Source organism: Gadus chalcogrammus, chromosome 13, assembly GCF_026213295.1.
Source record: "Gadus chalcogrammus isolate NIFS_2021 chromosome 13, NIFS_Gcha_1.0, whole genome shotgun sequence".
Lineage (NCBI taxonomy): Eukaryota > Metazoa > Chordata > Actinopteri > Gadiformes > Gadidae > Gadus > Gadus chalcogrammus.
This window is the reverse complement of record NC_079424.1, coordinates 24,269,973-24,286,502: the sequence shown is the minus strand read 5'-3', so window position 1 is coordinate 24,286,502 and position 16,530 is coordinate 24,269,973. Positions and strand designations below refer to the sequence as shown.

General features: G+C 44.6%; 2 protein-coding genes across 8 annotated transcripts in view; both read right to left on the bottom strand.

Moving 5' to 3' along the window:
• Positions 1–13,366, bottom strand: part of LOC130401510 (proprotein convertase subtilisin/kexin type 5-like) — an 81,580-nt gene extending 68,214 nt beyond the window's left edge. The window contains exons 1-5 of the mRNA XM_056605319.1: positions 12,482–13,366; positions 8,083–8,187; positions 2,797–2,949; positions 246–389; positions 82–158 (exon numbers count right to left, since the gene is read on the bottom strand). Coding sequence (XP_056461294.1) covers positions 82–158; positions 246–389; positions 2,797–2,949; positions 8,083–8,187; positions 12,482–12,661 — 659 coding nt within the window. The 5' untranslated portion in view covers positions 12,662–13,366. The remainder of the gene's footprint in view (positions 1–81; positions 159–245; positions 390–2,796; positions 2,950–8,082; positions 8,188–12,481) is intronic.
• Positions 13,367–14,302: 936 nt separating this feature from the next.
• LOC130402672 (ubiquitin-associated protein 2-like) overlaps positions 14,303–16,530 on the bottom strand; it is a 78,955-nt gene continuing 76,727 nt past the window's right edge. For 3 of the 7 annotated variants that reach the window (XM_056606969.1, XM_056606974.1, XM_056606975.1), the window contains one exon: positions 14,305–16,108. In XM_056606969.1, coding sequence (XP_056462944.1) covers positions 16,013–16,108 — 96 coding nt within the window. In that variant the 3' untranslated portion in view covers positions 14,305–16,012. Of the gene's footprint in view, positions 16,109–16,530 lie in introns of all 7 variants that reach the window. The other 4 variants (XM_056606973.1, XM_056606970.1, XM_056606972.1 and 1 more) reach the window with 2 other exon arrangements.

Genomic DNA, 16,530 nt, shown 5'->3' with positions numbered 1-16,530 from the left:
CTGGACGTAGACAGACGGACTGCTATGGACATAGACAGACTAGTACGTAGACAGACAGACTGGATGTAGACAGAGTCTTACTTGTTTTCGTTGCTGGCGTCGTAGCGGGGCATGGGGTCCATGTCGTTACCGTTGACGTCAAAGCTGGCCTGCGGGTCCTAAAAGGTAAAAGGTCAAAATTACAGCTATGCCCGAAATCTGAACACCCACACATTCTCTCTCCCCCTCCACACTCACACACTCACGTAGTTGTGGAGGAGGTCTGGGTGGTTGTGCTCGATGCCGTCGTCCAGGATGGTGACCACAACGTCCTTCCCCGTGTAGCCCCTCTTCCACGCCCCCATGATGTTCATGTCTGACTGGCAGTTGTGCACGTCGTCGTTACAGTGCTGAGATACAGAAGGGAGGCAGAGGAACATTAAACACTCTGACCAGTAGGGGGAGTAGAGAGAGAAAGAGACATGGAGACTGAGGGCGCACTCACACTAGGCCATCTGTACCGTGCCCAAGTCCGTTTGACACCTCTGCACCCCTAAAGTATAGAGCAATTGGCTAGTGTGAGCACGCCAACCTTACTGAAATACAGTTCAATTCCGTGGCCTGAGCACACTTAGGAGAGGTGTGCTCAGGCCACGGTACAGATCCTAAAGAGCCGACACGTGCACACGTACGGCTACGCAACCTAAACTGGATGACGCATAATCCATGCAACCCTTTCTTCCCATTAAACAATAAGCTTGGTTGCAAGCAGTTTACGAGTGGGTTCACGTTGGTGCGATAGTGAAGTTGAGTTTTTGATCAAAATTCCCCCGTCCTTCACGGTTTTCATTGTTGAATCACGGTTTCTTGGTTCACTGGAGAAGGCGGGGCTGCGCACGGAGTCTAGACCTCTTTCGAATAATTTGCATACTCGGGAATGCTTTTATTTGACATATAGTCCATGCGACTATATATTGTTTCTTCCCATTAAACAACAAACATGGTGGCAAGCGGTTTACGAGTGGATTCACGTTGGTGCGATAGTGAAGTTGAGTTTTTAATCAAAATCCCCCCATTCGTCACGGTATTCATGGTTAAATCGTGGTTTCTTGGTTCACTGGAGAAGGCTAGACCTCTTTAGAATAATTTACATAATTGCAAATGTTTTTATTTTTTGATGAATGAAGACAAGAATAAGTTCACGTCTGAGTGTAGGCTACAAACGCGATTAATTACAAGTGCAAAAACGCCAGCATATTCTTTATTTTTCTGACCAGACAAAAGCCCTGTAAGGACAGTTCCTCTGCGTCTCTCTCGTAGATCGCACCATCTTTCAACGTCTTTGTTTAATACGACTGCGTCGCCTTCTCTCACATGATCAGCAGTTCTAGAACTAGTTCCCACTAACCAAGTCGTCCCCCGTCCCCCGTCCCCCTCTGGAACCGTGGAGCCATCGCATTTAAAACCGAATGAAACCCAATAAACCACCAATGTGTGCAGGGTTCGGGAGGGTAAATTGGGGTTCTAGCTCAAGCAGGCAATTTACCTCAGTGTGTAAACGCGGACCGTGCTGCGAAAAAGGCATGCATAAAACGGCCTAATTGGCAGGGTAAAAACACTCAGTGAGGGAGGGCTGTATCTGAGTAGAACGGCTCCAAATAAGCAACAAAGTCAGTAAAGTGTCAATTGTGTTCTCTTTGTTGTTCTACTAAGCATCGGAAGCTTGGTGATGACGTAGGTACAAGAGGCAACCGTACTCGAGCCCAGTTGAGATTGCCTAGTGTAAGCACAGGCCAGCGGCACAGCGGGGGGGGGGGGGGGCAATCGTACTTGAGTATGGAACAGGTTTCAAATGGACTTGGGCACGGTACAGATGGCCTAGTGTGAGGTCAAAGTGTTGTGACTTATCTACTCCCAGTTAACTATTGACAGAAGAATATTTGCCGACACACTGATCTCAGGGGCATGAGAGTTTGTGAAACTGGATTTTGTTGGATTCCGGTAATATATTTACAGAACCGGTCCTATATAACTCATGTTCATGATTAAAAGGAAAACAAGTACTACATTAATTATTCATGGTTATAAGAAAAGTGGTCCTATATTATATTCATGGTTAAATTAGGGACTACATTATATTCATGGTTAAATTAGGGGCTACATTATATTCATAGCTAGATCAGGGGCTACATTAGCCTGGCTCCGCCCGCCTAAGTACTTCCGCTCAATTTGAATTTCCCTTCAGTACTAGGTCTGGACCTGCTGTATGTAATTTGGTTTTCTGGTGCCGCCAAAGCGGCCCCCAATCAGCGAACAGTACGCCAGTTTGAGTTGTTGTTGTAGGTCGGTAGTTGATTTACAATGTGCAATTTTTCCCTGATAAATTAAATTCGACGAACAAAACCTGCAGCTGTCGTTGACGGACATTTTCGTGCAGACGCGCAAGGTGTTTGGTTTGTGTACAACCTGCGCGTGATTCCCGGCGCATGACATACGTCACAACCAAACGTTAGCGATTGGTTATGGCAGATCCAGAGTGGCACTGGGCAGATCCAATCATTTTAAACTTCAACAGACACCCGCCTTCAAGTGAGTTAACGTTTGTCAATTGATTAGGTCCAGACTCTCTGTACAAATGAAATGAAATGAAGTGAAGTACGAGAGTCTGGTAGAACCAGGCTAGGGCTACATAATATTCATGATAAATCAGGGGCTACATTATATTCATGGTTAAATCAGGGGCTACATTATATTCATGGTTAAATGAGGGGCTACATTATACCCATAGCTAGATCAGGTGCTTTGTTACATACTCACAATATACCACATACTGTTCCACTTTCCGTCATTATAGAAGATGTTGTTTTGGGCTGGACTGGAGTTGGCTGGGCTTGTGAGGGAAAGGGGAGGGACCTGCTTGTAATCCCTCTTGATCCTTCTCTTCACCACCTGCTGTTGGATCCACTCCACCTGAACACACCAAGAAACTCACTGCTAGATCCAGTCCAGCCAAACACACCGAGAACCGGCCATTAGCTCGGCCCGCTGTGCCACCACATCCTACAGTCATCTCAATCACCAGGTGGAGCTTCCGCAAACAAGTTTCTGAGCAATCACTGTTGCTTTGATTCTAGAGTGGCTGCAAAGGAATTAATCCCCAATGATTTTTCCCTGAGCTGCATGGCCAATCACAGCGGTTCGTTGCCAAGATGTACTGCCTTCAAAGGCAATGTCCCTGCTCACAGAAATGTATAACAGACAAATGTTTGGATTGAACATCTTTCTGTCATGTATATCAACCAACCTGTCATGTCATGAATAACTCTTTGGAGGAATACTTGAACAATTATAATCTGAAACGGCACACGTGAGTGCATGCCCGTGTGTCCCTTCTGGCCCAGGTTTCAAACTGAAATCAACACATCTCTCAATCTATCTATGTGTATTGCAATATTGATACTGAGTCATGAAAGACACTGTGGCCAGAGAAACACACTGATTTAATTGACTTCAAAATTTTAGATATGGGGTCTTATGAGAGATAAAACTAAATAAAAAATAAAGTATGCTGTAAGGTCCATTTGGCAATGATGGCAAGTGTACCTGTGTTGAAAGAAATGGTTAACGCAGCAGCAGCCATTCCAACAACCAGGAGGGCGGCTTCATCAGCCAAGAAGGGCAGGATTCTGCCGTTGTTCTGAGCATCCAGTCACCGGCGGACACCATCGATAAGCGTTAAATGGTGGAAGGGGGAAGAGGAAGGGGTGGGGTGGGGTGGGGGGGGGGAGCAGAAGTGAAGGCTGACAAGAAGGCGGTAGGGTGATCATCTGGGCTCCTTCACCAAAACAATCCTGTCTGCTTCCCCGGGGGGGATGAGAAGCCAGAGAGCAACGGACAAGATAAGACAAGAGGAAGAAGAAGAGAAAGCAATAAAGAGTGGAAAGGAAGCAATCTCAGGAGGGGAAGGAAAAAAGGGGAGCTGGACCCAATAGAGGGCAGGGATTAAATGGGCTCGACATGGTATGAGAGAAGCAGTTGAAGCAGGACGTCAAGCCCATGTAGAATAGGTCTTTGATAAATGCTGTTGGTTTAGGAATGCATGATGTTATTTGTACCGCAAAGAAAGGGGGAAAAGATTTGAGGCTTACTAGATAACACATCTAACAGCCCGAGGGAGTATTTTAGATATCCCTTCTGGAAAATAAAGAACTGACCAAAAGACAGACATTTTGTCCAAAGAGAACGCAGGACACCCTTCTTTCCTGGTAGTTCATCAAAACATGATGACTGGTTTTTACTCGTCGACCCACACACACACACTTATAGGGAACAAATTGATCAACTCTCTCCCTGTAATTTTTAGGAATATGCGACTGAATTGAAATCAGGCCGTTCAAATTCCATTGGCCATAACAATCTTGTGCAACACACATAATCATTACAAATGTTGTCGCATGCCGTCCTCGAAGCTGCAAACTACACAACAGGCGGTGGTGAAGTCTCTTTGTTGCTCTGGCGTTTGAAAAGGCCGCCTCCGGGGTCTTTTGATGCCCGTACAATAGATGCCAATTACAGCTTAATGAAGTTTCTTCAGGTTATAAATTGTGAAATTACAGTTACTCTGGGTAGTCACTAAAATTCATGGGGGTAGTACCACTGTTAGCCATGAATACTTAATGTGTCTTAGCACGGATCATGCCATGTTCTGAAACCTCACACGCCATTCAGAAAAATTGTGTTTGAGTCGTTTGAGATTCACAATATCGTCTGGAGGCGCACACAGCTTTTGGCAGTGATAATATATATTATATGATATATATTAGGATGGGCATTCGATTAAATTGTCTTAGTCAATCGTCGAGAGAATTAACGATATATTTTTCGATTAATCATTAATATTTTTATATCAAAATGAACTATTTATATGCTATATGCAAAATGCAATGAAAATTGATCGTTAATTCTCCCGCGTATACATGGACACTTCTGGTCCGATTAGAAGTGGAAGAACAGCTCAATCGGAATAGAAAATTATCATATATACGTCTCAATCGGAATACACGAGAATGCGCGAGACATACGGACGGACGCATACCACTTTTGTAAATGCCATATATACAGTACATTCGGATTGCATGATAGGAATAGATATATTCCGATTATAAATCTAATGTCCATGTAAACGCGGCTAATCGGAATACAATTGTCTGATAGGAATAGAATTCCATGCGGAATAGAAGAGGTGCTGGTGTCCGCTATAATCGACATGTATACACTTATTCCGATTGGTTTGGGGTGGGTGCGGCTACTTTTTAAGTTAGAGAGATGGCAGTTGCAGCAGTTCACAATTGGTCCGTCTGTACTTTTATGCACACTGAACTGGACCGCTGTCAAGGAAAGTGGATTTTTTGCCTGATTGACGTCTTTCTTACCACTCCGCAAGTAGTCCGGTAACTCACCAACCCAATCGTGTCCGGTTGCTAAGCAACATCAACGTCTTTGGCTGACTATTTCTCTGCTGAACAACATTACGAATGGTAATTGTAAAAAGATTTTTTTTAGCATTCGTTTTAGCAAGGAAATATTTACGTCATTGACGAAATTCTTAATGATCAATTAGCCGATCGTCAATTAATCATGCCCATCCCTAATATATCTATGTATAATATAGATATTATTTAGATAAAGCGCTCCAGGACACTGGATCACCCGGAATGTTCTAGAATATTAACAGAACATGGCCAAAAGCTGGTGTGCCTCCCATTGCGATACATCCACTGAAAACACGAGTGCATGGTACCGTGGCTGCAAGCTGCTCAGGGCCACACACCCACCCTCCACCTTGACCCGCCTCTAAAATCGGCACGTTTGTGGAAAGCCCATTATGGGACTGGCTCGTAGTGGCTGTAATTCTGCACCAGGCTGAATTTATTGAACTTCTTCAAGTACTGTATTAGGGGCCCACTAACAACTATATAAAAGCATCCATAAAGTAGCATGCCATGGGACCTTTAACTAGCTCTTTAAGGAATGTTACATTGAAAGGTGTGCGATTCTTTGAGCAACAGGATATAGCATGTTGATGATGTCATCTCCAGCTTCTCCGACTTCTCAACCAATGCATGACCTTTGACCCAGGGGTTGATAATCACATGCACACGGCCAAAACTGCCATCAAGCGGTAATCAGGGCTGTGTTGCCTTGGGAACATCCATACCAATGACTAATGTGGATGGCAGGGTGCGCCTTCCTGGGGAGGCCACACCTCTCTGAGTCACACGCAAACACGCAGAGCTGTCATTAGTCTAAAATCCCCAACTGTGTAACATCATTGGCTACTTGTCTGACACTGCCATTACTTAAACTATGGCCTGTTTATTCTCAGTCGACAAATATATAATTAAATCCAATTCACTCACTCACACGTTCAAATTTTGTACCAGAGGCTTAACATTATCGTATGTTGAGGAAAATTAGCGTCCACGAGTATGTTATAAATGGCAACTTTTGGACACCTTCTACAAATCTAGCCACTTTCTGTGATAGTATGATGGTGGAAGGGGGTGGTCCTTTGGGACTCACTGAAATAAAAATGACCCATAAGTGAAAAGAATAGCTGTTCAATTAACTAAAGGCTAGTCACCTATGACAAGACGAGTTGCAGCCTGTTCAGACTCCACTTGAAAATTGTGCTTTTGAGTTTCGTTCATCATCAAGACAACCTCATTGCCCATTGCACATGGGCAATGTTGCAATGTCTGCTTGCAATGTCATTGTTGCAATTTCTGCTCTACGTGCCTTACCCTTAATTGCCCTCTGGGGATAAATAAAGTTTTCTTGAATCCTGAAGACAAGCAGGATTGTCTTGTCCTGAGATGCTTGAACACATGCTTGATGCCTGAGTTTACTATGCTGATCATGTCCGGAATTTCGTTAAAATTAGATGGCATCTAGATGTTAGAATTAGATATCATCAGTCCAGTCCATATTTCTACTATGTGTGTGTATCTTGTTGGACTACTTCAGCCTGTTGGGTACCATAGAAAGGGATACTGGTGGACTGGCTATCTACATGAAACATCACAGCAGACTAGGGTCTCTCCACCGGGCAGGCTGGAGTCAGGTCCTGTTTCCATTAATAATGTAGGCCAGATATACAGTCTAGCCCTGATTGAGTGGGTGCTTCAGGACGAGAGGCAAACTGAAGAAATGGTAAGAAAGATACTCCCTGGATCCCCTAAACCTAACTCTGACCCTGGAGCCCCTAAGCCTGGAGCCCCTAACCCTAACCCTGGAACACCCTAACCCTGGATCCTCTAACCTTAACCCTGGAGCCCCTAACCCTGGAGCCCCTAACCCTGACCCTGGAGCCCCTAACCCTGACCCTGGAGCCCCTAACCCTAGATCCCCTAACTCTGGATCCCCTAACCTTGGATCCCCTATCCTTGAGCCCCTAAACATGGATCCTCTAACCCTAACCCTGGAGCCCCTAACCCTAACCCTGGAGACCCTAACCCTAGATCCCCTAACCCTGGATCCCCTAGCCCTGGGAACCATAACCCTTGGAACCCGAACCCTTGGAACCCTAACCCTAAACCTTGAGCCCCTATCCCTGGAGCCCATAACCCTGGAGCCCATAACCCTGGAGCCCCTAACCCTGGAGCCCCTAACCCTGGAGCCCCTAACCCTGGAGCCCCTTACCCTGGAGCCCCTAACCCTGGGGCCCCTAACTCTAACCCTGGGGCCCCTAACTCTAACCCTGGGGCCCCTAACTCTAACCCTGGGGCCCCTAACCCAGAGCCCCCAACCCTTACCCTGGAGCCCCTAACCCTAACCCTGGATCCCCGAACACTGGATCCCCTAACCCTGGATCCCTTAACCCTGGGAACCCTAAAGCCCCTAACCCTAACTCTGTAGCCCCTAACCCTAACCCTGGAGTCCCTAACCCTAACCCTGGAGCCCCTTACCCCGGAGCCCCTTAATCTGGATCCTCTAACCCTAACCCTGGATCCTATGACCTAACCCTGGATTTTCTAACCCTCAAACCTCTAAATCGGGATCCCCTCACAGGAGGATGATGTCCCAGGTCTGTAGTCATCATACCTTGGGTTCCATTGAAATGAAACTATGGTGTCCGCGGCTGGACAGCGTCGACCTCTTGATGGTCCGGCTATGGAAGAAGTGGTAGAGGTCCGTCAGATCGCCGATCTGCAACACACAGCGTTCCATTAAGGCACTGGTTAGCATTGCACGCTTAGCAGCTTCAGCAGAACATATACCACCATGTCCCACTTTGTTTTGCTGATCAACCAAGTATCCTTTTATTTATTATGTTTTATTTATTACCACCAAAGGTAACCCAAAGTCCAATAAGACAGAAACGCAAATATAAAGTTAGATTTTAGTAAGGCTACCATTAGAACAAAGTTTCTGTTGATGCAGTATTATACTTTTAAAAGTCAGGCAACTTAAGTTGATAAATGTTTAATGTCTATGTGATCTTGGGTACTTTCAAGTGAAATTAACCTTAATGAATTAAAATCGAATTTCCAAGTAGTGCACACTGACAATAGTTACTGATAGTAGGGATGGGTAAGAATATCAGATTATTCGTTCCCGAGGGTGAAAGTTGAATTTTAACATTTGGACCGTTAACATTTTTTCCCATTCAATTAATCAAGAATTAACAGACAGAACTAATGTTGGACACCTCGAAGGGCATTATTCCGCTTATTGCATGGTCACTTGCCAAAGAAAATAAATTAAGACCATTCATTTATATTTTCATGCGTTTTACAATCCAAATATAATTTTCACAAGCCATAACTTTGTTTCCCTGGAAACGCCTGAGGGTTTGACAAATTCCTGTAACAATCATTACCCTCCCGTAAGGTTCTTATTCAACAGAAACATTGTTCACTCCTCCAGTAAATAGGACGGACCTTAGCTACGACTTGGCAACGGGAGGTATTCTATTCCACTCAGCTATGAGACAGAGAGCTAACATTATGCATTGTACATATTTATAATTTGAAATTCGTCCCAGCCTTTATACCACAGATACTATAGGTCCATAGCATATAACCAGTCTTATTACAGTTTAATGCATTTTTTCACAATTTACCAGCTCTCGTTTTGAAGGCTGAACAGACAATTTAACTGGAATTACTTAGCAGGTAGTTGTTTTTTTGTGTTTAAGATATTAAGTGATTTCTTACCGATTATCCATGGTTGCCCATGTGAATGTCGCCACAAATCAAATAATCGATTATTCGTTCATACCACCCACTGATTATTCGACCATGAAATATTTGAGTTATTCACATCCCTAACTGATGGTCATATTCCCAGAAAACTGCTGGCATGAGTTGCATTTTACGAATATAAAATATCTTTCCATGAACAAACATTATTTTTCAAAGCATTTAATTTGAAAAGTAAAAATGGGACCAGCCTGGAAGAAGCAGTAGAAATAGGCCGAAAGATAAAATATAGGAACACTAATAAATAACAGAGCATGTCTAAAGACGAAGAGGGAGAGAGGGAGGCCTGCAGATACACAGACAGGCCGTCGGTGGCCATGATTAGATTAAATAATTTATAAAGAGCAAACAATTCTCCCACCATCAGGCAGTCATGGCTGCTACGGGTATTACAAACACACACACACACACACACACACACACACACACACACACACACACACACACACACACACACACACACACACACACACACACACACACACACACACACACACACACACACACACACACAGTCACTTAAGCGTGACTGCAATACAATAAAGGCTTGGATGTGGCTTGTGAGCAACTCCAGTGTGATGTGTAATAAACTACGAAGAGAGTTGAACCACGCTCACAACTGCACTACTTTCAAACTGCAACAATGGCAATGGGATTTTGATATTTTGGATATGGGGGGGAAGGATGCCCTGATGTGATCTATATTAAAACGTTATGCTGGAAAGGAGCAATATCACCCTCTGGACATGGGCCAAAGCAGCTGATTTAGAATCACTTTAGGCAAGTGTCTTATCCTGTGCAGGGTGCTCTGTGGTTAAGAGGATTAGCCAGAATTCCTCATACAGGTATTCCATCAATCCATATTAACTCTTTTCATCCCTCTCTCCATCTCCTCCTTCTCCCCCTTGCTCTTTTGTTTGTGTTTTTTTAAGTCTATGGTTTACACCCATCATCTCCGCTCCCTTTCCTTTTTATCAATGATTGCATGAAAATACGTGACATGGCCAATGGCAACTATTGTTACTATGCATTTATAGTGTCAACACTGCATATGAAGCTTTTAGCGGTCTGATGTACAATCAAGCAATGGCACAGCTGGATGGGATTTAACTATGAGGGGGTCGGGAAGATGTGGGAAGGTCTTTTAAATGTTGGTCTCCAACCCTCTTCAAAATCGAAGCAAAAAATAGGACATGTCAAACAATGATGAATTGAAAATTAAAAACCCATTAATTCTCTTTCATAACCACGTCATAGTGTGCGTCCGTGGAAGCGGATGACCCCCTTACCAGGACGTGGTGGAGGCCCAGTCCACATCGTGTCAGGGTCTAACGATGGGCATTGAGATGCATATGAGGACATGAAGTGTTGGAGTGGGAGGTCTCAGCACTACTGAAGAGGGGGGGCTCACATTAGTACTGTAAAGGGGAGGGGGAGGGGATACTCCCTTGGGTGTAAGAGGGCTGAAGAGTGGACGGGATAAAAGGGACGCTCAGGAACCCGTTCACTAGGCTACACGACAACAACCTGTCAGAATGCCCCCCACTAACCCCACCCTTGGGCTGCACTTTCTCCATGGAGGTTAGCATGTATGGGCTTGAACCAATAGCCTAGAACTAAAGGGCTGATTATGGTCCCACGGACACGCAACTCAAGGGGGTTACGGACCCCTTACGTCCTTGCGGACCCTCCTTGCGACCTCCGCAAGGGCCCGACATGCACCTCCCAAAAATTGTATCCTTCCGTCAGGGGCGACGCAGCAGCAAGGGCTGTGATTGGTCCGCTTACTAAAACCCGACGCAGAACCATAAAGGTTCACGACTACGTCAGAGCGTCTGCGTGGTCATTGTGTTGCGTGAATGTGGATCCATAATCAGCCCTTGAGAGGCTTGAACAAGAGGCTTGGACCAAGGGGTTTCGACCAGGAGAACCAAGAAGCTTGTACCAAGTGAACCCAGATGCTTAAACCACAAGTCGGGACCAAGGTGCTTGAACCATGAGGCTTGAAACCGGTGGCTTGTACCAGGGGCCTTGAAGTTCAAAGCCCCTTAGGTCAAGCGAAGAGGGTTCAACCAAGTGAACCAAGAGAGTTCGACCAAGAGAACCAAGAGGATTAAACTAAGAGAACTCAACCAAGAGGGTTAGACCAAGAGAACCAAGAGGGTTCGACCAAGAGAACCAAGAGGATTCAACTAAGAGAACTCAACCAAGAGGGTTAGACCAAGAGAACCAAGAGGGTTCGACCGAGAGAACCTAAAAGGCTTGGAGCAAGAGAATCAAGAGGCTTGGACCAAATGGCTGTTGAATCAAGGGGAAAGACAAGAGGCTTGGACCAGATGCCTTGAACAAAGAGGCTAACTTCCAAATGTACAAGTGTGAGGTGGTATAGAAGTTTCATTAGGAAAAAAAAGCATTTAAAAAGACATGTTTAACCAATTGGCCCATGTCAAACCAGCACGTAGCCACGAACAGCAATGTTGAACTATTTTTACGGGCATCAAAGTCAGCCAACATCATGGCGACTTGTACGTAAGTCAGGATGAAGCAATAACTGACAGACCAACCAGATGAGGAGAACAGGTAGGTGGTTCTACATCCACTAAAAATGCGAACCAATAGGAACCAAAACTTCACAGACATGCGATAAATGTAGGCTTAGGTTTTTAATAACACATTTGCATAAAACCAAATGAGTAGGCAATAAAACGAAGTCGTAGTAATAAACCAGAGAACAAATGACATACTCCTGGATCCTGAAAAACTTAAATATTTATAATCACACATAAATCAAAAATATACATACGATTACTGGTATGGGTATACTTTAAAACAGGGATCATGTAAAAATCATAAATTGTGCAATTTCACGAGTGAGTTGATCTCCACAATCTCCAAGGACTCTGAACCAGACACCTGTTGGCCACCAGTTAATGGTTAGTGTGGTTCTCTTCCCTCTTCGTCGTTTTCGTTTATTCTGGGTTCAATATCAAATTACAATTCTACAAGGAGAAAATAAATATGGTATACCTTTAAATGGAATTGATGTGAATTGAATACATTGTGACTGAAATGACAGATGACATTGAAGGACTACTGATGGCTCAATAAAGAACCCAAAATAAACAAGATGGTTACTTAACTCGTTGTCTCCGTGTGCGATATAACCAAGTAGTGTGGATGGATATATTGAAGAACAACAAGGAGAGCAACACATCAAACGGTTACTTCCAGTGACTTACCTGTCCCATGTTCCTATAGCCGTATTTTTCCGCTATCCGGTCGGCGGCGTCCGGCCCCCCGGCTATCCTCAGCGCCCAGTGGTTGGTGTAGACCCGGGCTGTGCACGGCGTAGAGCCGAACCCGAGGTAAAGTACCAGGACGAACAGCGAGCCTCTCCTCACAGCGGCACCACACACCATCTTCCCCCACTTTAACCCCACTTTTCTCCCGCCTCCACCTCCTCCAGCAGCGACTAGGCAAACAACCAAACTTCTCTTCTCGCCGCCGAACACCGAGCAAGAATATCATAGAATCACCAATGTCCGTTCAACATCCACGAAACGGAGAGAAAAAACGAGAGGGGTAACAACAGAGCCCAGAAAAATGTCTGTTCGAGCCCTGTGTTCACTTGCTCTGTTCGAGTCCTATGTGCACGCGGTGCTCGCGTTCTGCTCTCAGCCTGGCGTGCGTGTGCGCGAGAGTTGAAGTTTGGTTTGTTCACGGAGGGGGAAGGTCGACCAGAGCTTAACGCGGATTCCTCTGCTCCCAGAACTACTTTGATATCGCTGGTCGTTCGTTCATCGGGATTTCATGTGGTGAAATGGCTCCAGCGCCTCCCCCAAATAACAAGCGACACTCCTGGAGAGTAGAACCAACTAAAGCCCCCGCGGGGTTTCCCTCCGCGCTCCGCTGGGTCTTAAAGATGAGAGGGTTTAGCAGACTATCCGGCCCGAACATTGGGACGCCTGCTGCCCCGTTAGCGCTCTCTATAGTTAATGTGTGCGATCCGTTAAGTCATGTTTACTTTATTTTTTTAAATATAATATGCTCCTATACTGACCACATCAGCTCAGTTTAATAAACGTTGTTACTTTTGAATATGCAAGGCGTTGAATGTGTCAATCATTCATTGCTGTTTTGAGGGATAGGTTATTGTTTAGGCTAGCTCCTGGTTTCCCGTAGGAACTCTGCATGGGGATACCTCAGCGCAGCGAAGCCCCGGTTCTGTATGGGACACAAGCGCCAATCAGCATAATTGCACTAATTGCGGCCAATTTCTCGGTGAAAGGACCCCGCTGCCAATCTGACAAGTGGAGGAACAAGAAGGGCCACCAGATGAAAGGAACTAAATACACCGCGAGACCATCTGCACAGCGCATGAATGGCCTTTTAATGTAAGCGTTCGAAACAAGGGCATGTAAATGGTAAGCGTAAAACTAGGCCGGGTAATGTTAAGACTGGGAAAGTACGGGTTGAAGAGGAAATTGATTTGATTGTCGAAATCAAGCATCCAGCTCACGAGCCTGCAGCGCACCGGGGGCCCCCAGAGCGCTCCAAGAAATGCCACAATATCCGGCGTGACAACCACAAACAGCCCCCCCATTCCTCAAGCGAACCCACTGAACCCCAACAAAACGTCTTTGTCAACATCTGAGAACGGAGCAGTCACCACTAGTGTCAACAAACACTTGGACATTCCTGCGTAAATTCCTAACCCTGTTTAAAGAAATAATAGCTCGGCTGTGTTAGGCAAAACAAACAATTGAAAACTCGGCAAAACCTACCAACACCGATCCTTTCATAATATACAGTTGCACCCAACTGTATTCCTTTAGAACTAAACCTAAGACCTCAACTTCGCTGACCCCTGACCTTGGCGTTCCCCCCTAGCACCTGGCACGCAGAACAACGTGCAACTCTCGCCCCCCCCCCCCCCCCCCCCCCCCCTTCCGAGTAAATGTAGAAAGGAACCCAATTTCTTCGGGTTTGTCTTCAATACTCTGAATTTCTTTCTGGCCTCAAGGACAAAACGCACAATAAACTTTCAACGTCAACTTCAGTGAACAGTATATTTTTGCTATTTAGTAAGTCGAAACTCTAAAGCAAAGATTTCGTATTTTAAAGGAACATACAACTTCAAATAATTGACCTAATCCAAATCCAATACTTTATTTGGACTTGAATGCACTTTACGTTGGATAATGTTTTTGTAGTGCCATCTGTTGGTCATGTTTTGCCACTAACATTTTCGACTGTAGTTTGACATAAATCCCGTGATATTATTTTAATAGTTGGCAAAAAAAAGTAGCATTGCCAGAACCTTGTAAATGAGGGAATTAAACAGTTGCACTAGGCAGTCACCCAATCTTTAACTATTTTATTTTGCGGCAGGGATGCTTAAAGAATTGTTTACCGTCCTTAAAAGAGACATATTATAGTGTTTCCCCAACAAGTAAACATGGTATATTTAGTTCCAACAAACATGTTTTTGAAGCCGTTTGCTGGAAATAGCTTTCAGGAAAAAATAAATCTTGCCTACCGCTATTCCCCTCTGTTTCAGTCCCTTCAGTATGCGCCGTTTGGCAGCTTTAATGTAAATGAGCTGCTGCCCATTGACCAATGAGCTTTCAGAGCTCAGCGGCAGTCCTGAGCTGCCGCGGCAGTTCAGCTCCCGGAGTACACCCGCCAGAGCTGCCGCCGAAATTCGGCGGCAGTGGGAGTTAATATTCAAATGTGCCCCTTTCCTACGTTGGAGGGGTCGCTGAAATTGACTCGCTCGTTTGGTAACTGTAGGCGGGGTACTCTCAGAAATGCATATCTCACTCAAAAAAATCATGTACAGGCTTATGCGTGTGAGAGACCCAAAGCAACACCTCAAATCCCAGGGAAAGTGTTTTCATAATATGTCCCCTTATTTCACTTTCTATAATGAAAGTAGTGGATTAATACAGCCTACTAATAAAAACACACAGCTTTTAGCTCCAACTGCTGAAAACTTTTATTTTGTGAAATGAGGGTTAAAATTAAATTAGAATATAAAATGTATATGACGCGTCTTTGGGAGACGGACACGATGAGTCCGCAGGAGGCAGGTCTCGAGGAAAAAAAAAGGGGGGGGGTTGGGAAGTACTATGGCTACAAAATGGCGTCTTAAAAGATGAACGTAATCTCTTGGGACAAGCCTGGTTACTCAGGAAGTCATGTGTGGATATATTTATATATATAAAAAAAGACAAATGCAGTTAGACATTACAACACCTCCACCCTGCCCTCCATCTGAAGCGTCCTCATAAACAGTCAGTGCTATTGGCTCTCCTTGTTATAAGGGGCGTGGGATCACTTGTTTCTGTATTGCTCACTCAACATCAATATTCCTTTGTCCTTATGTAACATTTTATCCTGCGGTATTGAAAGAGTCAACCAAAAAGAAAAAAAATCCTTCAAAAAGATAACGCAGCAACCACAGTTCATGTTCCACTCTTACATATACAGTATATATATATATATAAATACATACATAAATATCTTACATGTACAACCAATTTGGAAAGGGGGGTGTAGAGAGAACGTAAAGAGTTTGAGGACTTGCGGAGGGCATGGGGGTTTCGGTTAAAGAGACCCTGGTTTCTCATTGTAAGTAGTGTGCGTTTGTTGCATTTTCAGCCTACACACAGGGCCATGTGTGTGCGTACACACACACACACACTCACAAAAACACAGAGCGAGAGAGAGCCTTGAGGAGGGTGGATGGGGACACGAGGAGGCGTTACTCAGTTGGCCCAATAAGGAGAACTGCTATAGTTGGACTTGCTGCCCTGAGTCTTCTGCTGCATGCCGCTGGACTGGTTGCGCTGACCGGGACCGCCCTGTAGGGGGAGACAAATCAACTTCAGCTCAGAATGGGGTTTTTCTTAACCAGGGTTTGGATTGGTTTTACTAGGCACTGCTCTATATTGCCAACCTCAGCCATTTCTATAGGTTTATTGATTTACTGTGGAACATTGCATGCCAAGATTGAAGAATACCAAAATATATTTAACTAGGCTACCTAAAACAACAACTTTAAGAATCCTCAGACTAAAAAAGGGACCCAAACAAGGACTCAAGACAAAAAAAAAAAATATATATATATATTATATATCTTTCTCTATTTCTCTCCATCTCTATCCCTCTCTTTATATCTATATATATCAAGGCAGGCCCGATGACAAGATAGTCTGGGGTCAACAGTTTGACGTACAGCCAGCTATTTTGACATAGGAGAAAAACATCTTTGAGGAGAGTTTTA